The sequence below is a fragment of the Neophocaena asiaeorientalis genome, unplaced genomic scaffold (genome assembly GCF_003031525.2).
Source record: "Neophocaena asiaeorientalis asiaeorientalis breed wild unplaced genomic scaffold, Neophocaena_asiaeorientalis_V1.1 scaffold91, whole genome shotgun sequence".
Classification (NCBI taxonomy): Eukaryota; Metazoa; Chordata; class Mammalia; order Artiodactyla; family Phocoenidae; genus Neophocaena; species Neophocaena asiaeorientalis.
In genome coordinates, this window is record NW_020173198.1 from 1,750,069 (window position 1) to 1,770,141 (window position 20,073).

At 53.5% G+C, this 20,073-nt stretch overlaps 1 protein-coding gene across 6 annotated transcripts; it reads right to left on the reverse strand.

Annotated features, from left to right (window-relative positions):
• Window positions 1-911: 911 nt before the first annotated feature.
• Window positions 912-19,213, reverse strand: SEZ6L2 (seizure related 6 homolog like 2). Of its 6 annotated transcripts, XM_024744505.1 has the most exons (19): window positions 19,143-19,213; window positions 18,602-18,716; window positions 17,569-17,700; window positions 16,594-16,893; window positions 16,110-16,249; window positions 15,625-15,826; window positions 11,093-11,278; window positions 10,208-10,376; window positions 9,405-9,568; window positions 7,479-7,679; window positions 6,886-7,024; window positions 5,879-6,075; window positions 5,565-5,759; window positions 3,276-3,467; window positions 3,000-3,191; window positions 2,479-2,517; window positions 2,179-2,296; window positions 1,956-2,052; window positions 912-1,484 (listed from the first exon to the last, which is right to left on the reverse strand). In XM_024744505.1, the coding sequence occupies exons 2-19, from the start codon at window positions 18,678-18,680 to the stop codon at window positions 1,455-1,457; spliced, it is 2,772 nt and encodes a 923-aa protein (XP_024600273.1). In that variant the 5' UTR covers window positions 18,681-18,716; window positions 19,143-19,213; the 3' UTR covers window positions 912-1,454. The 6 variants fall into 6 exon arrangements, with proteins under 6 accessions (XP_024600273.1, XP_024600274.1, XP_024600276.1 ...); XM_024744508.1 differs by lacking the exon at window positions 19,143-19,213 and having other exon boundaries at window positions 1,411-1,484; window positions 16,594-16,683; window positions 18,602-18,680; XM_024744506.1 differs by lacking the exons at window positions 2,479-2,517; window positions 19,143-19,213 and having other exon boundaries at window positions 1,271-1,484; window positions 18,602-18,895.
• Window positions 19,214-20,073: the final 860 nt, after the last annotated feature.

A 20,073-nucleotide genomic window follows, 5' to 3' on the forward strand; every position in this document is an offset into this window, starting at 1 on the left:
AGTCTGGCCACTTACTGGAGCCTCGTAAGGAAGTCAGTTCACATCTCCCAGCCTCTGTTTCCTTATCTGAAAAATGGGAATAATTGTCCCTGTCTCACAAGGGCCTTGTGAGAGTTAAAAACATAATGCATACAAAGTGCTCATCACAATGCCTGGCACAGAATAAATGCCAAAAAAACTTAGGCTATTATCAAGGTCGGTTTGCCTCGTGTTCTAAAATCCAGTCCTCTTTTGAGTGTCCTAAAAATGTTTCATTATATTTAATTATAAAATTTTAATTAAGGAAAATTCAGTTGATTTGGAGAAAGACTTTAAGACAAACAGGCTGAGGCTTCCCTGGTGGCATAGTGGTTAAGAATTCGCCTGCCAATGCAGGGGACACGGGTTCGTGCCCTGGTCCGGGAAGATCAAACAGAGTAGCCGCTGCTCGTCACAACTAGAGAAAAGCACACGCGTAGCAACGAAGACCCAACGCAGCCAAAAATAAATAAATGCCAAAAAGATTGGGGGGAAAAATGGTACACTTGGATGGGTACAAGATTTCTCAAAAGGGGGTTGACTTTTAGGTCAACTGGTCATGAAACAAATTGAGCGCTGTTTGTCACCTGCCAAACAGTGAAGGAGGAGAGGCAGCTACTGTCATTTATCACCCAGCTAGAAGAGCCTGGAAACGCCAAGCCCTGTGGAGAGACTGCTGAGGCCAGGAGTGGGCCCAGCTGGTCCTCCAGAGGCTGAGCCCAAAGTCAGGCTTTTTGACCCCAGGCCAGCCCCTTCAACACTGCCCTGTGTGCAATCTTAAATTTCCATCTTTTTCCCCAAGTGTTCCCCTCTCCCCAGCCCTCTTTCCAGAGAGGCCACCATCACCATCTCCAGTGCTCTGTGACCCACCTTCCCACACCCCACCAGCCCAGTTACAAATGGAGATTTTCTGTTTATTGCTCAAAAACAAAAATCCAGAAGCAAAGGTGGGGAGACTGTGGGTAGGGGACATGGCAGGAAGGGGGTAGGGGCCTTGTCCCAGCTCTCCCCTTCATCCCTCTTCTTCTGACCCTCCAAGGGTCAGAGGTTAGGCCCGGGGACAGAGCATCTGGGAAGGGCAGAGCCTTCATGACCAAGGGAACAGCAGAGCTCTTGGGTAGTCCTTGTGGGATGCCCTGGGCTGGAGGGTCCCCAGGAGTTGCATCAGGGGCTGAGTTCCCCTCCTAGGGTCCAAAAGGGGGTAGGGTGAGTGGGGGGCAGGCCACTTGTTTGGCAACTGAGAAGAGGAGGCTTTGGGCACAGGATGCTGGTTTATGTACTGTAGGGTCCCCAGGGCCATCAAAGCCCTCTTGTGGGACCAGGAGATTATTTACACGGCAGGGAGGAAGGGAGCCAGAGGCCAGGTCCTGTACTCCTTCCTGCCCAGAATGAGGAGAGGAGGGGCGTCCTGGGTCCTGCAGCCTTGGTCTTGGTGTTCAGATGGAAACTTCATACTCTCGTGTATCCTGGAAACGGAGAGATGGCATCAGTCGCTAGAATGGGATGGAGGTGGAGGAGGCATCCCCAAGGAAGGGGAAAGACTCTGTGTTTTTAAAATAACATAGATCACTGGGAGTTTGGGGACCATGGGGTGGGAATGGGGCTGAATCTGGCCAATGGGTGTATTTGGTTCATCCTACAGTATCTTAAAGTCACATAAAAATCTAAATTTCTGGATTGTCTTGAACAGTTGGAAGGTCTGGCAGTTGGGCCTAGGTTCCCTCCATGGACTGGATGGGGTACAAGCTTTCCAGTTGGTCACAGTCCTTACCACTCCCGATTGGCCCACCTGACTTGGCTTTGTTCATTGATGTGGCCTTTGTAGGCAGCTGAGTTTGCAATTCCCAAGACAGATATTACAAAGACCTTGAGAGAAGGTTATGGAGTCCCAGGGGAGCTGAGGGATGTGGCACTCCAGGGGTAGGGGAAGGGCTCACCCCAGCTTCATACAGTGGATTGCTGAAGTCTGACTCCACCGTGATGGGGCTGTAGGAATGGGAGCCTGAGAAGCCGAAGAGGGATTTTCCCTGTAGCCTGGGAAAGGAAGGAGATAGAGGGGCTTATCGAGAAGTGAGACCCCAACCCCCCCTCACCCGGGCTTCTGTGCCAGGCAGGCAGGACGTCTGCCCTGGCCAGCAGCTCCCTGAGTTATGTACTTACTTGGTGTAGTATATGTAAACGCCACTGCCGAGGACGATGACCAAGCCTAGGGGCAGCAGAATGGCCAAGGCGAGGTTCCCACCCTCTAGCTGCCGTGACGGGTCGGTGGTCTGGCTCACTGGAAGGAGGAGGAGAGGCCAGTGATCTGGGGCTGGGCCCAGCCCTGGGCTCTCCCAGCCTCCTGCCCTGGGCCCTGAACCCTGGGCCTCACCCCACCGGGGGCCTGGCCTCCTGCCCCCGGCCTCTGCCTTGCCCTCCCAACTTGGCCAGGCCTGGGTCTCCACCTGTGCCCTCACTGACCTTCCAGTTTTCGGTTGTCCAGGAGCTCCTCATAGGCCACTGCAGGGAGAGGAGGAGGAGGGGACGGGGTCTGAGCCAGGGAGGGAAGGAGGCTGGGTAGAGGGCCGGGAGCCCAGTGGGGCTGGGCTGGACAGCCTGGATTCCCTGCCCTCTGCTCAACCTAAACTCGATCCTTCCCTTGGGGACAGGGGAGGAACAGTCAGAGCAGGGCCTCGGTCCTCCTCCTCCAGACCCCTGGGCAGTCTAAACCAACCAGGTCTGCAGGATTTGTCAAAAATACGGAAACTGAGACCTATTCGGAGGGCAAGGGACTGCCAAACCAAAGCCCCCTCTACTACTTCCCTTAGGATAATTCCATGACCTTGAACTTCTCCAGGGCTTTTGGCTATACCTCTGATGATGAGAGCCCATAGAAAGTGGATGGGGAGCTCGGCAGGGTCTCGAATTTGCTACCTGACTTTCCCAGCCCTGTCACATCCTGGACACTGCTGTGCCCCCTCCTGCCCTGCCTGCCCAGGCACCTTTGCAGAGTGGGGGCTGGCTGGTCCACTGTGAGGGGTGCCCGGGCACACAGGTGATGGTGACTTCGCCAATGAGCTCAAAGCCCTCATAGCAGAAGAAGCGCAGAGACTCGCCCGCCTGGTAGTGATGCTTGTACAATGTCTGATAGCCGTTCTCTGGCACCCCGGGGTTCAGGCACGGCTCGTACTTCACTGCAGGGAAGAGGTCAGTCATGGGCCAGCTGCACCGTTGAGCAGGCCACCCAGCCACCCATCCTAGGGTGTCCCCAGACTCACAGGCGCACTTGGGGACCCGGTCGCTCCACTTGGGCGTGCCCGTGTCCCGGCTGTAGCAGGTGAGCACGGCCGCCCCCTCCAGGCTGTACCCCGGCAGACAGCGGTACTGGACGTGGGAGCCAACAGGAAAGCCGGCATCTGAGGTGGTGCGGTGCCCGTTGGTGATCTCACCAGGATCGGCACAAGTCATGACTGTTGGCAGGAGGGCAAAGTCAGGGGGAGCCCGGCCCTTAAAAGATCTGCCAGAAGCTTAGAGCTGGGAGACGCCTGAGTCGTGGGCCATCTCCTCTGGGCAACACTCTGCACACACCTCCCACTCCTTCCTCAGAATGAACAGAGCAGGAGTTGGAAAACTTAAAATTCAACGCATTTTACATAGCAGGTTTCTTCCAGAAAACAGAATGTTTGGGGCAACCTGGGCCCCCATCCTAGGGTGAAATTTGAAATATTGAACCACTCAACCAGAGCAAACCAGCTAAATCCCAACCGTGTCAGCCCTGCATGGCAAGTCAGCAGCAGCAGAGCAGCTGCCCTCTTCAGAGGGGCCCAGACCTCCTGCTCCCCTCATTCCCGTCATCCCCAGCCCCTTCTGCTCACTTGTATTGCCTGCCTGGCCTCTGCGGGCATTTGTTTACAACCTTGCTGTGGAAGAATCCCAATCAAAGCCATTTCTTATATATAGACCTGAGCAAGGCACCTCGCGAAAATGTTTTACAAACATGATATCATATACCCTGATGATCTCAGAGAGGTCAGCGTCACTATCACCTCCCTTGGGGCTCAGGGCTCAGGGCAGTCAAATGACTGGTCTATGGTCACTCAGCCAGGGAGTGGCAAAGCTGGAACTGTTCAGGGTCACAGCCAGGGAGCACTGGGCTGAGATTCAGAGACTTAGGGCTCAGCTCAGCTGAAGGCTCCATGTGCTGCCTTGGGCAGGGTCCCTACTGAGTCTTGGGCAGTTGGGCTACGCCCTATCCCCTCTGGGCCCCGCTTCCATCCCTTCTTGTCCCTGCCCCGTGCGGTCTGGGTTCCAGATTGGACATCCTGTGACTCCTTCCAGGGATGGGGAGCTGTGTCAACTAGAAAGTTTTCCTTGTGTCCAGTCCAAATCTGGCTTCCTGAAACTTATCCTCATTGGTCCCACCGTTGCTCCTAGGGGCCAGGTGAAAGACCTACAATCCTATATCCTGGTGACAGGCTTCCAGAAATTTGGAGGAAGTGACAAGATGCCACCCTTTTCTGCTCTTCTAAAAGATAAATTCTCCCAGCTCCTTTGAATGTCACCTCCTCTGTGAAATCTCCTGCCGTATCCCTGGGACAATTAACCCACCCCTCTTCCTACAGCCCTTCTTCATACTTATAGCAACTACTACTTACTCACTGTTTACCTGCACCAGGCACTAACGGGAAAAGCTTTTCATTTGCTTTTCACAATCCTCTATTCCTACTTCACTGAGGAAGAAGCCAAAGCCTCAGAGATGTTAAGTACCTTGCCTGAAGTCACCCAGCGGTTACCACTCTAATATCCTGAGTTAAGTTATCTGTCCCTGTCCCAGACTGTGAGCTCTGTCAGGGTAGGGAGAGTCCCCAACACCTCCACATAACTCCAGCCCCAACACATCATGGGACTTTAATAACGGAATTAAAATAAACCGACGGGCTTCCCTGGTGGTGCAGTGGTTAAGAATCCGCCTGCCAATGCAGGGGACACGGGTTCGAGCCCTGGTCCGGGAAGATCCCACATGCCGCAGAGCAACTAAGCCCGTGCGCCACAACTACTGAGCCTGTGCTCTAGAGCCCACGAGCCACAACTACGGAAGCCCACACGCCTAGAGCCCATGCTCCGCATCAAGAGAAGCCACCGCAATGAGAAGACTGCGCACCGCAGGATAACGAAGAGTATCCCTCGCTCGCCGCAACTAGAGAAAGCCCTCGTGCAGCAACAAAGACCCAACTCAGCAAAAAAATTACTTAATTAATTTAAAGAAAAACAACAGAACAGTGCAAGAGAGAGGGATGCAGCCCTGGGAAGATGAGAGTGGGGACCAGAGGGTGCAGTTTCGGGACACCGAGGAACAGAGGAGTGGAACCCACTGGACATATGGTTGGGGCCTGAGGAAGATCTAGGCAGGACCTCGAGCGAAGGGATGGGTCCAGACAGAACAGGGGCGGGAACAAGAACATACGGAGGCGGGGCGCATAGGGGGTGGGCGGAGCCCAAGCAGAGCCGTGAAACCCAGGTGGGCAGGGGCGGAGCCACGAGAGGATTAGGGCGGGGCCCCGGCTCACTCTTTCGGCAGGCGGGCGGCGCTGCGCTCCAGGACAGGTCCCACTGGCAGGTGAGAATGTCCGACCCAAGCAGCTCATAGCCAGGCTCGCACTGATAAGTAAGCACAGTGCCCCGGATCAGGTCCCCGTGGGAAGCCGTCCTCCAGCCCCATTCCGGGGGCGGCAGCTCGGGGCACGTGTCGTTCCTCGGGACCTCTGCAGGGGAGAGACGGCGAGTTTGGAGGCGGTCCTGCGACCCAGGGCGCCCTTCCAGCTTCGGGGGCCTCTCTGACCTGCGGGACCCCTTCCCATCTCGGGACCCTAGGCCTCGGTACCTTTGAAGTGCAACACGAAACCCTGGCCCAGGCCCGGGTTTGGAGGTCCGGGCGGTGCCTGGAACTGCAGCGTGAGGTCGGGCCCAGAGGAGAGGAGGCGGCGGCGCGGTTGAGGCCCTCGCAGCTGGGCCAGGACTCGGGCACTGGGACCGTCCCCATCGAACAGTGTCAGCATATCCCCTTCGCGCACATTCAAGCTGGAGGGAGTGGGACCAGACACGGGGGCTGGGTTACGATCGGCCCCTCCCATCTGGTCCTGCCCAATCACTAACTCAGCTCATTAGCAACCTTGCCTACTCCCCAGTCGCGCCCTACATTCTCCCATCCCAGGCCTCAGTTTGGATCAGTTATGGGCTTCTCCTCCACGCTAGTCGCTCCAGGTTCCATTTGGTCTGTGGCTGCTCCCGGCTCCTGCTTCCCAATCCCCAACCCTGATCATTGTTGACGCCTCCCACTTCCCAGTCCCTCTTCCATCACCAGATGATGCACAGCCAGGCTCAACTCCAGCTCTGACCAATCACAGACCATGCTCATTACCACCCAGCCCAACTCTAGGCCCCAACCGAGTACATGCTTTTTGAGCCACGCCCACTTCTGGTTCTGTCCAGGCACATGACCGCCTCACACCAAAGTAGCTCACTGGATTTCCCGCACACCCATGCCCCACCTTGTGTGATGCCGCTGATGCAACAGCTTGGGCCTGGGTCCCTGGAAATCACTCCAGGGGGGCCTCAGAAACAGCCAGAGTGAGACTTCAGGCCAGAGCCCCTTTTTCACAATAGTCCCCGAGGAAGGCTGCATTACCCCATTTACTTGTCCAAGGTTGCCTGACCAGTAAGTGATTTGTACCTGGGTCTACCCGACGTCCCACATCCCTATCCTGAATCCTTAGCCACTTCTTTCATCCGAACATGTATTCACCAGGCTCAAGATGCAGGCCAGGGTACTGTCATACCACACGTGGCTGAGCCCACACCCATTGCACCCTCTGCAGTACCCAAACATACATCTCAACTTGAAGCAAGATGCGCTTCTCTTCCTGGACATGCAGACCCCACACGCAATCTTGGCCGGGGCTATAGCTTTGGGGCCAATCCGGAGAGAGGACCACACCAGCTGGCTCTGACAGCTCCCCTCCACACATGGCTAGGATAGAAAGGGTGTCAGATTCAGGACCCAGGTGGGCATGCAGTCTCTATTTCGCTACGATCCTCACCACTCCCAACTGTGTGCACCAGACTGCCTCCCCGGTTTCCTATTATCTATTACCCACCTGATTCTTGCCACGTCTAGTCCTGTTGTGTCCAATCCCCCCGCCCCACTCTTAACTAACCCCGCCCAGTCTCCAGCCTATGCGTTACCACCCAATCCATGACTTAGCCCAATCTAGCTCTTGAAGATATTTGGGTTATGACCCCTGAACTCTGTAACAAGCCCATCAACTACTCAGCTAAGAAAACTAAGCCTCTGAAAGGGACAGAGATTGATCCTGAGTTTACTAGGTTCTCCTTCCTGAACGGCCTTCCTAGGATCCCCAGCTCAGGGGGTAGTCTGTGAACTGAAGGATGTTCTGGGGAGGCAGGGAAGGCGGCACGCTCACCCTTGCAGGCTGGCTCTGTGTCATTCCAGTGGGGTTCTGTGGGATCCACACATTCGATGGCATTGGGGGGGCCAGGGGGCTCCAGGGCATATCCTGGGAGGCACGAGAAGGTGGCCAGTGCCCCTGGGCGGTATTCAGGGTCCGTGGTGGTGACATTGCCATGTGCCAGGAAGGGGGCAAAGCAGCGATCTTCCTCAAAGGCTAGAGAGGAGTCAGTCACAGGAATTAAGCATTAGGACAGGTCTCCAGGAATCTCAGACTGGGGAACCAGGCTGAATTCCAGTGTGGTTTGGCCCCCCAGTGGGCTATTTAAAATGGAAAGCCTTTGGGCTTAGCTTTCACTTTCCAGTTTCCCCCAAACCCTAACATTCCTCATTCACATATTTACGTTAGCTCCCCGGCCTCTGGACAGAAACCCCAAGGTCAGTCAAGTCCCAGCCACTATTCTACAGATGAGGACACTAGGTCCACAGACAAAAAGCCATGTGCTCCATGTCACACAGTAGGGCAGTGGCAGAACCAGACCTCAAGCCCAGATTCCTTGATTCCCAGCCAGAGACACTTGGCTCTGGAAGCTGCAATGGAGTGGGGGGAAACGGTGCCTTTGGAGACCTAGCTCATGTAGGTGTGTTCGCTCCTCAAAAATAACCGTTGGTTTCTGATCAACCCTGATTATCCATACTGTGGCTAGAATCCAAAAGTGAGGCAAACACAAAAGCTACTGAGTTTTAACTTTGGTCTAAGTCAGCAAAAAAATCAACATTTGTAGAGTGTTTTAGTTTTTGCCCATCTGATCATATCTTAGACTCAGGTAAGGCTCAGGTGCCTATGATACAGAAAGAGTCTGAAGCCCATGGAGCAGCAGTGGCCCACAACCATGGAGACAGGCCTCAAACCTAGAAATTCTCTTTGCACTCTCAGAATCTAAAATGCAATTTATTTTTCAGATCCACTGTTCTGTTTCACCATTACTTAACCTGATAAGGTGTCATGTCCAAATCCTATGCATCCATCAGGGCCAAGTGCCAATTCCCTTTCTCCCTTGATTCATACCAGAAACTAGCCCCTCCCATCTCTGAGCATTTTACTTGCTTTGTCTCTTTCCTGCTACTGTTTACACAAATCCTCTGCTCCAGCCACAGTGAAACTCTCTGTTTCCCAAACATAACAGGCTTTTCTCTACCTCTTTACTGTTGCTCACACTGTTCCTTTCACCTGAGATGCTCATTCCCAATCTTCCTCTTTTAAAATTCTCTCTATCCTGTAAGTCCCAGTTCAAATGCCCCCTCCCATGATCACTGACTTCCTTCCTTCCTACCTATCCAGCATCCAGTCCCCTTTGTCTGTTAACAGCACTCCTATTTTCATTTTGGGTCACATGTCCTCCCCACTTCCAGTCCATGAGATTCAGTTGGAGCCAACCAGGGATGGCCATGTGATGTGGATCTGCCAATCATAATACTACCTGCCCCTAGCTACAGTGATTGGCTCAGGCATAGATAGATGACCTAAGCCAGGGCAATGAAAGCCTTTCCTGGCATTTTTGTTAAAGCTCTTAGGAAAGTGGTATGCTTTCTCTCTGATGGGGTTACTAAAGTTGGTGGTATGTAAATCTGTAACTGCTAGGTACACAACAGACTGAGAGTCTGCCTGAGAATGAAGCCAACCGAGAGGAAAGAATGGAGAGATTTAAGTAACTGGTCTCTTGGCTGTGTACCTGGATCCAGCCACACTTGAAGCTTAAGTAGAAAAGACCACCTCAGGGAATTAGAATGTGTCCTTGTCCATTTGGGATGGGGAGACAAGTCAGTTTTCAGGAATCCAAACGTGGAGATAAGCAGAGATGGATTATGTGCTTGTGACCATGCCTGGGCGTAGGAAGAGGGGAAGGTGCAGCAGGTGGGGCCTCAGGGGAAGGGCAGTTACCTTCAAATCGGAGGCTTAGCAGCAGGGGATTGGCAGGTGTCTCTGAAAGCAGCTCCACATAGAGGGACTGGGCATCACTGATGAGACCCCGCTCTGGGACATCATCCATGTCCGAGTCATAGATCACCGGGGATAGGGGACTGCCCCCTGAGCGCACCATCAGCCTGGGATGGACAGAGGTGGCCAGGAGCTCAGCTTCCCCTCAGAAGCTGCCTCACCTCTTGCCTGCTCTCCTAACTTAATTTCGTAGCTATTATTTTCAAACATTAACTATATGCCATGTACTCTTCTAAGCTTTTACACATTTTATCTCACTTAATTCTCACAAGAACCCTTGAGTTAGATACTACATTATCCCTCATTTTATAGATGAGAAAATTGAGGCACAGAAAGAGTAAGTAACCTGTCCAGCTACACATAGCAACTAATGTCAGAGCTGGGATACTAGTTTGCTAGATAAAGAGTGAGAATAATGATGATGACGTTGGCAAACACATTTATAGTGCTTCTTGTGTGCTAGGCACCATTCCAAGCACTTTACATATCTTAATGCATTTGTCCTCACAGAAACCTTAAGAGGGAGGTACTATTATCTCCATTCTACAGATGAGAAAACTGAAGCACAGAGAGGTTAAGTGATTTGTCTCAGTTTGCACAGCTATACTGCCTAAGAAAGGGGAAGGACTCACCCGCATTTGACATAGATCCCAACTGGGATTCCCCCTGCGTCTGTCTGACTGTCTATTGCAAGCCTCCCTATTTCCTTGAAGTGAGGACCTCTGACGCAAGGCCCAGACCCTCACCGGTCGTTGTCCTCATCCAGGGAGACTCTCTCAAAGTGTAGGTGCAGCCGGCGTCCCTCAGCTGCTTCGATGACCCAACGGCAGGTGAGGTTGGGCCCTGCCGCTCCCCCAGGCTCGGGGGACACGATGCGGCCAAGTGTAGCGTTGTGGATGGTGCCACCACAGGATGCTGTGGACGGTGCGGGGGCAGGTTAAGGTGACTCATCCTTTTCCCGTCTGCAGAGCTATTGCACCCACACCTTTGCCTGGGACCTGGCCTTGGGATGACCTCTGCCCTACAGGCTCACCCCAGGACTTTTTTCAGGCCACTACCAGGTGAGGAACCAGCCTTGGAATAGAAAAACCCTAGGATGGACACCACCCCCCCGCAGGATGGAGATTCCATCAAAATGAAGACTCCCCAGATGTGGACACCCTGGGGTGGGGAGTTATGGGGAAGTCCCCCAAACTGAAGCTCTCAGATGGAAAATACTCAGGATAGGATCCCAGGATGAAGACTCCCCAAATGGGAACCCTCCAGGAATTCCCTGTGGTCCAGTGGTCAGGACTCTGCGCTTCCACTGCAGGGAGCACAGGTTTGGTCCCTGGTCGGGGACCTAAATTCCCACAAGCCATGTGGCACGGCCAAAAAAAAAAAAAAAAAGGAACCCCCACCCCCCACCCCGAGGTGGCACTTCCCCAGATGGAGAGCCCCACCCAAGGATGGAGACTCCAAGGATTGAGACCCTCAGCGTGAAGAGCTCCAAATGGAGACCTCAGGATAGGGACTCTTCAGGGTAAAAACCCCTTCAAGATGGGTGTTCCCAAAGATAGAGACCCCCAAGGTAGGACCCTCCAGTGGGGCTCCCAGGACAGAAAACCACACCTATTGTGGTAGAGACTCACCCATGCAGCTGGGGGGTTCACTGCTCCAGGCTGGCCGGGTACCATTGAGGCAGATGAGGGTCTCTTCACCCTGCAGCTGGTAGCCCGAATCACAGTGGAAGGTGGCAGTGCCTCCAGGGTGAAGGTCTGTCACACTCACATCCCCATGGGCTGGCCGGGGAGGGAAGCCGCAGCTCAAGAGGTAGGCTGGATCAGGCAGGGCAGGAGAAAGAGGATTCACTCTCCCAGGCCATCCTCTCTCACTGGTTCCCCAGCATTTCCTCCCCTCTTTCCAGGTCCCCCTCACTCTCCAGGGCACAAACTGGCTCCATATTGGAGTCCTTACGTGGACACACTGTCTCATGAAGAGGTAATGTCAACATCCCTTATCTCCCCTAATCTTTGTAATCTACCCACTTTGGCCCCCATTTTACAGATGAGAAAACTGAGCCTCAAAGAAGTTTTGGACCCTAGCACCCATTTACTGTGTGAACTCAGGCAAATCAATTGACCACTCTGAACCCCATTCAGCTCTAATAATAGCAAATAGTATTTGCAGAGCTTGTTCAGCTTCCAAAATGAGTTCACACAGTGCTTTTGAGGTAGTCAGAGAAAGGCTGTGACCCACTTTCCAGGGGTGGAAGTTGAGGCTCCAAGTTATTAAGTGACTCAGACCATTTTCTCCCCTCCACACACACAGACTTTCTTCCACTGGGGTGTCAATGTGGTATTATACCCTCAGCTTTCATCCAGAGGAGTCACAAGAAACTCCTTTAGAAACAGACTATACTGTCATTAAAGACCTTAACACCCAGTGTCCCCTAAATGAATCCCCCAGTGAAAGTGAAGTGCTAGGGAAAGCTTTGCTTTCCTTAAGGAACTGGTTTGTCTTTTTTCCTGCAATGAGAACTGTGTAATCTCTCTTTTCATACTGGCTGCTAGGAAGCCCAGAACCAGGTTGAGCCTTGTCCCTAGTAACAATGGCTTGTCTATCCACATTCTACTTTTTTCAAATTTAATAAGCATTATCTGGTGCCAATTTTTCTCTTTTTATTTCTTTTTTTTTTTTTGGCTGCGCCACACGGTTTGTGGGATTTTAATTCCCCAACCAGGGATCGAACCCCGGTCCTTGGCAGTGAGAGCGTGGAGTCCTAACCACTGGACTGCCAGGGAACTCCCTCTTACTTATTCTATTTAATCTTATTGTTTGCATTCTTTTTTGAAAGCCTCCTGAAATTCTTGTGGAAACATATGAGATAAAACAAACAAATAGAAAGTGACTTGGTAATCAGTGATAGACTCTGAACTTGATCCTGACAGAGCTCTGTGTGTCTGTTTAAGACCAGGCAGAGTTCTTTAAGAAGGGCTTCCTGGAGGAAGTACATCGAAGCTGGGTCTTGTACGAGGGGCAGGCTCTGGTTAGCAGAGGGTCCAGCTTGCCTGGGCCTTTGCTTTTTCTGACTCTCCAGTCCTGAGTGATTCTGTAAGAGACCTGGTCTCTCCCTGTTTCAAAATTCAACAAGCATTTTGTTGGCTGGGTCCTAGGGTCAGAGGTGAAAAAGACTGAGGCCTTGCCTTCAGGAGTTCATGGTCTACTAAGATAGACATAAAAACAGCCTTTTAGAACACAGGGATTTAGGAATTCCCTGGCGGTCCAGTGGTTAGGACTTGGCGATTTCACTGCCGGGCAGGGGTTCAATCCTTGGTCAGGGAACTAAGATCCTGCAAGCCGAGCAGTGGACAAAACAAACAAATAAACAAAAAACAAACCAAAAAGCCTCACAGTGATTTGAATAAACTTTAGCCTCTGTGATGGCTCTCCAAGACCAACAGAATCAAGTCTGAATGCTTTAGATTGACATTCAAGCTCCTTCCACAACCAGTTCTAGCCCGGCCCATCCAGCTTCAGTTCTCAGCACCCACGGCCCATGTATCTCACACGATACAGTTCTGTGACTCCTTACAGTCCCACTTCCATATTTTTCCACACAATTTCCCCTACCTGAAAGGCTCTCTTCTCACTGTTTCTCATCTTTCAAGGAGTAACTTAAGTACCACCTCCTCCAGGAAGTCTTCCTGACCCCTCCCCTTTCCCACAGAGTTAGTTTTTTTTTTCTTTTTGCCTAAACACAATCCACATGCATAATTTTATCATCACATTAACACCTGCCTATTGCCATTGTGAGACTGAATCAAATGTTTTTTATTTTGTCTCCTAAAAACCTAGCCTAGCTGATCAGTTGATGCCGCCAAGAGGCAATGTGGAACAGTGCAAAGAGCACTGGATTTGGAGATGGGCAGACCTAAGTTCCAGTTCTAGTTTCACAACTTATTAGCTGTATGGCCTTGAGCAGGTGACTTCACCTTTCATCTGTAAATGGCAATAACAATTCCTATCATTGAGGACTGGCCTTAAAGAAAAGAAACCTGGAATCAAGCACCTGGAACATAGAAAGTACTCAGAAAATGTTAATCGCCCGCCCCTCAGCTTCAATTAATAAATGACCAGGGGTCAGGGACTTGGAGATCTGACTTCTGACTCTGCAATGAATTTGCTGGTGGCTGAGCCATCCATATGAGCTTTGAGGCTTTTTCTTCCTCTTAGAGATGGAGCTGACAATGGCCACCCCCAGGGCTGCTGTGAGAAGCAACCAAAACAAGAGTTGATGAAAGAGTTTTGTAAAACTCTTGCTGGACTTGGGGTGAGGGGTGATGGAGCCTTTGACCTTCCAGAGAAGCTAATGAGGCCACTGTGGACTGGAGGGCCCAGCCAGTGCAAATTGGGAGGGGCTTAAACAGGGCCTCCGTCCCAAAGGTGCCTGCAGAAGCCGCAGAGCAGGGAAGACCGAGACAGGTAATGAAGGCCCATTTATGCAATAGCCCTGCTTCCTCAAATGTTCCAGTTCATCTCAAGAGTCCTATTTTCAATGCCCTAGGGAAGTGGCTGCTTAAAGGAGCCAGCAGGAAGCCATCCTATAATATCTGAAGCCCAGCCCTCAGCCCTGGGCCTCCAAGGCATGCCCTTGCTCCCCAACAACCGGGCCCTGACCACCAACTACATGTCCCCCGGCTCACTGGTCTCTCCATGAGTAGGTCTGCGTCTGCTGCTGGGCATCTCCACCGTGCATGCCTTACCTCAGGAGAGGCTGGAGAGTGTGTGAGGAAGGGATACGGGTTGTCTGTGTCCTGGATAAAGTCACAAGGGATCTGGTGTCAGCAGAGCTCACAAGCGGGCAGCAAGGCCATGAGGTGAAGTGAAGGGGACACTGGCCCAACACACAGTTCCCTCTCTGTTTCTGAGCAAAAGAAGGGACTTTGGAGACGGCAGCAGGGTCTGGAATGGGACCTTGGGCTGGGCCCCTTGCCTCATGTACACGTGTATGCTAGAATGTACATTGCATCGTGGGAAGGTTTCCATACACACAGGCAAATATGGATGTACACGTGTGTGTAGGCTGTCTGTGGGTGGGTGCTTGCATATGCAAGCATGCGCAGATACATCCCCTCCTTCCTACCCCCAGAAGTCAGCAGGATCTTTTTAGGTCACAAATCTGAGGCCGTCACTATCTTGCTTAAAACATTTCAAAGTGTCTCCTCCTCCCCTGCAGGATAAAGTAGTCCAAGGACTCCTCACTGAAGCTGGTAAGGCCCTTTGTCATCCAAATACAACCTACCTCCCAGTCTAGCCTCTTGGCCTACTTCCCCAGCACTTTCTGTGCTTTACTGTAATAGCAATGACTGACATTTTCGAGCCCTCACTGTGTACCAGACACTATTTTAAGCACTTGACATGTGTTGATTCATTTGATCTTCCTAATAATACCACAAAGTAAGTATTATGATCCCCATTTTTCAGATAAGACAATGCGGCACAGAAAGGTTAAGTAACTCACCCCAGGTCACACAGCTAAGACAATTCTATCTTCCATGCTGAATTACCTCAGCGCCTCAAGGGGGTCACATTTTTTTCTCCTCTCTGGGACTTGAAATGTGTTTTTCCATCCATCTAGACATCTGCCTTCCTCTTTCTCTCCCTCCCACCCTTCCCCTAGCTAACTCATCTTAGGTGTCAGCTTAGTCATCACCTCCTCCAAGGAGGTGTCCCCATATTCCTTATAGGGGAAATTTAGGTCCCTTTGATAGTTGTTCTCTCTGACAGTGGTTCCTCCATCATAGGGATGGGGGTCCTTATCTCACTGAATTATAATTATCCTGATTATTTGTCCATCTCCCTACCTAGATTCTGAGTTCCCTTTACATCTGGCTTGTTTATTCTTCTCTCCAAGGGTAACACAGGGCCTGTATGAAGTGGGCACTCAATAAACATTTGCTGAGTGAATGGATGAGTTGTCACTTGGATGTGTGCACACCCAGGCACAGGTCTGTGAGTGTGTGAGCTAAGTGTGTATAGGTCTCCTCCGAGGATTCTGCCCCCCATGGTCCTAGTCAGGAGGAAAAGGCCCCAACATTACCCTGTGCTTAGAAGGCTCCTGAAGATGTTCCCTGTGCCCGGTGTGGCCCCTGCCCTCCCACCAGCACTCCGAACTCCTCACCCTGGTAGTGGATCCTGAAGCCACCACCCCTTGGGACCCGTGGGCTCTGGAAGTGCAGGAGCAGCCTGTTGGTTGGACTCCGAAGGACCTGTCCTTCTCCCAGCATGGAGGAATTAGCCAGGAGTCGGGGGGCCAGTCCTGGGGAACCCCCACCAGCCAGCACCAGGAGTTCCTCCTCCCGAGACAGGTTCAGCGTCTGCACCTAAAGAAGCCAGACCCAGACCCGCCAGGGAAGTCAGCCGGGGTGTGTGACCCCCTAAGCTCCCCCGCCCCTTGCCTTCCTTTTCCCTGTATGTAGCAGACCAAGAACCACGGTAACGTTGGCCAAGTTGTAGAACTTTAGGAGAGTCTGTGAGATCCTCAGAAAATAGGTCCATCTGAGTCAGAAAACAAGTTCTCTGGCTCCTAGGCCCAACCCGTGCACACCCCTGGGCCCGGAGGGAAGGGCTGGGAGGTTTCACAATCATATGCTTAAGTCCAGTTACCTGGATCTCAATGCCGTAGCCAGGGTAGACATGGATGCTGTACGTGCAGTCCAGGAGCCCCAAGGTTCGGCTGGCCGCGCTCCCTAAATCTGGAGACTCCACATGCCCTTCACCTTCGGAGATGTTGTTATTACACAGAACTAAAGAGATATAAGTGCTGGGGTTGAGAGAATCTCTGTGTTCTTGCCCTCCCAGCCAAGTAACCCTGGGGGTCCTCATCTGTCTTCTCCCCAGCACCCCTCACCATCTTTATCCAATGCTCACTCTCCCATCTGTGCCCAGAACTCCCTTCCTCAACTGCCGTAAGACATAAAACACATAGAACAGTGCTGGCACATAGTAAGGGTGTATCAACGCTAGCCTTTATTATAATTAAGCAGAAGGCCCTCTCCCATCTAGACCCCTTCTTCTTCCACACGTTCCCGGCAGCCTCTCCCCCATCCACACCTTCCTCTTCTCCCACATCCCCTTTCAATCTCCTCACCTGGGCTGGTCACCGTCGTGGTGACAGTTGTCGTGGTGATGATGGTGGTCGTGGTCTCCTCCTCTCCTCCCTCAGGCCCGAGGGGCGGGCCTGGGGAGGCGGGACCGGGAAGGGGCGGGGCCGTAGTTCCTGGGGGCGGGGTCAGCAGCTCCGGCGCGGTGGGGCCTGCCCCCCTGCCCTCCTTAGGGGTTATGGCTGTTGTCAGAGGCCCTGTGCCCGGCTCAGTGGCCCGTGGCAGGGAGGGTGCTGCAAGAGTCTGGCCGGCTGGAGGGGTGGCTAGTGTGGGGTCTGGATCAGATCCTGGGACAGTGCAAGGGAAGTCAGGAAACAGGAGGAGCACATTGATGGGCCTCGGTCAGGGATCAGGGCTAAGAGACACTGCGAGTTCCCCACTGAACCCAAAAGACCTCCCCCACGAGGCGCAGGACCCCCACCTCTCCCTTCCCCACCCAAACTTCCCCCCTCCTCCCAAGGCTTCCACAGCCTGCCCCCCAGCCCCTTCTTTTCTTCTCTCTGTCCAGGCCCTTCCACTCTGACAGTCTCCTTGAGCTTCTCTCTCTGTCTCCCCATTCAGAGCTGGCTCTCTCTCCCGGTTACCCCTTTCTCTTTCCTCTCTTTATTTTGCACTCTCTAGAACTCTTGGTCTATGTTTAATATTCTTATCCCTCTCTGATTTTATGACTCTAGGTCTACTACTCTCTGCATTTCTCTCTCTTTCTGTGTCTCTTTTCCACTCCATCTCTGATTCTGGCTCTCTGAGTTTCCATCTGTCTTTCTATCTGTCTGTTTTTCTGTGCTGTTTCTTGATCATTCTACCTCAATTTCTCTGGCTCTCTGACTGTCTATGTCCAGTTTTGACTCTCTCGAACCATCTCTCTCTGTCTCTCTGAATTTCACTGGCCTGGCTCCCCATCTCCCTGAATTAATGTCCCTCCCTCTGCCTCTATGTTGCTCCTGCCACTCTGGGGGCCTCACCCGGCAGGTAGCCCATTTCTGGGCCTCTCCTCAGCAGGGCTCCATGGAGCAGCTCTGCCAAGGCCTCAGAGGCTACGGTGGGGGTCTCATTTCCAGGCTCCGACAGTGCCTCCTCCTCCTTCAGGGGCAGACCTGGGAGATGAAGTTGTGCGAGCTCTTCCACTGCCCCACACTCCTTCCTTCTCCAGAAAGATCTTTTCCAGAGCTCTTATTCTCTCCTCAGTCAGCTGGGCCAGCAGGAGCTCAGAGGGTCCCAGACTGGGCTGAGAGCCAAGATTGGAGGAGGGGCTCCCAGCTGCCCATCACACTCCTACCCCTTCGTCTCTCCCTTTTCCCCCAGGCTGTGTGGGCCTTCGGTGAGCACCTCGGACAGAGCCAGCAGGGCAGAGAAGAGGCAGGGCGCTACCTTCATTTTCCCCTCAGTGATGCTCTCCCCCCAACCCCGGGCCTCTGCGGAGGGTCTGGCAGCACCTCCCAGCCCTTGCTTCTGCAGTGTCCAGCTTTTTCTCTGGGTTTCTGTCTCTGCAGTGTGGTCCTCCCTCTCTTTCTCTGCAGTCTCTGCCCCCTTCCCTGGAGTCTCGCTGGGGTGGTCAGAGTTGGGGATTGAATATCTGGCCTCTGCGCACTGCCTCTGTTCATCTGTCTTTGTCCATACGTCCAAGAACATTTGTGTGTGCTGTGCCTGGCATCTCTCCCGGCACCTCCATCTCCCACCCTGGTACCCGGCCTGCTTCTGCCGCCTCCGCAGACATCCCCCCACCCCGCCCCGCCACAACGTCCCCAGCCCTTCTTCCTGGATTTAACCCCTGAGACGCTGCTAAAAGCTCCCCTCATTAATTTCCCCAACTCCTCAATATATGGGGCTAGGGGCTCCAGGTGCAAGCTGGAAAGCCCTGGCTTGCCCCTTCTCCGTCAGCTGTGCTCCTCCCCTCCCCCAGGAGCTCAGAAGGAGCAGGATGTTCGGAGAAAGGAAGGTATAGGACCCAGCTGGGGGCCTTCCCGGGGGCCCACCCCCACGCACGCAAGTCCTTACCCTGAATCCAGGGACAGCTCAGCAGAATTAGGAACAGCAGCTGGGGAGGTGGCGGATGCTGGGCCCTGGGAGCCCCCATGGCGACTCACACCAATTTCTCTCCTCTGCGCCTCTCCTAAATAATCTAGCTGTCACCTTTCCTCCGTATTCTTTTATCTTTCCTATTAATTTCTTTTTTCCTACTGGCAGTTAGCAAGGGAGACAATGTCTCTGCCTTTGGGACGGAGGGGCAGAACTGGGCTGGGGGTCTCCTGGAGCCCACCCCTCTTTGGCCGGTCTCCTCTGTCCTCTGCTCTCCTGTCTGCGGGAGAGGGGGCGCGGCTCCGGCTGCAGCGGGTGGGGCCAAGAAGGGCGAAGGAGCTGGGTCGCCTGGGTTACCCTCTGGCTCAGGCACCTGGGTCCGCCAGGCTGGCTGGATTCTAAGCCGGGGGAGTGGGTCGAGGCAAAACAGCTTCCGGGGACCTAGGGTGTGGTCGAGGATAGGGAGGGTCCCTACTGTGCTCTAGTGGGGCTTGGCGGGGAGAGGAGGGGGTTGCAGAACCTGGAGAGCCGAGGCTCGGGCACTGGAGCTGCGGGAGGGAGAGCTGAGAAAGGTGTCGAGCCCACGTCAGATCCTGGGGACGGGCGAAGGGAGGGGCTTGGGATTTATTTGGGGGCTGTGGGGGGAGGGAGGAGGAGGAAGTGCAGATGGAAGAAGGAGGGACCACATGAGCCAGGGTCTTAATCCTCACTCCCACGGCCCCTAGGGGAAGTGAAGGCAACTCTAGTCCCAGCAGTAATTATTACCCCTCCCCCAACCATTCCAGCACATTTGGAAACTGAATGTTCTCTTCCCAGGGTGTTGAGGGGCAGCATAGCTGGGTTTGCGCTTGCTCAGCGCCCCCAATATGCCCCCGGCCCTCTTCCAGACCATTTCAGAGAAGCTCATGTGGAATGCGCTACCTCCTCCTCCAGAAGAATGATAAGTTCCTATGTTTGTGAGAAGTCTAAGGGGTGACAGGCCAGGATCTGGGGAGGGGAGAACCCTCCTCTTACATACAACATGACCCCAGCCAGCTGCCTGGCGGCTTCAACTTTAATTTTTTTCTCCTGGTCTCATCTCGCAAGACCGCTGGAGAGCCCTTTTCAGCACCACCAGAAAGGACAGCTCTTCTCGGCCCCGCCTGAGATGGCCCGGCCCGCGGCGCTGCAGGCGATTGGCTGAAGCCGCCTTCATTATCAATCGGGCTCCCGCCGGGGGTTGGCTCTTGTGAAGGCGAATGGGGGAGGTGGAGTCACAGGCCGACTGGTCGAAGGATCGGCTGACCCACGGACCGGCCGCAGCGTCCCTGTCCGCAGTCTGCGAGCGCCGGTCTTGTCCATCAGTTCGCGCGCTCGCCCCGCCCCTTACTTGCCACGCCCCTCTCAGGCCCCGCCCTTTCGTTTCGCATTGCGGGGCGCTGGAGGTTGGCGCTGTGCCCCCTGAGCCCCAC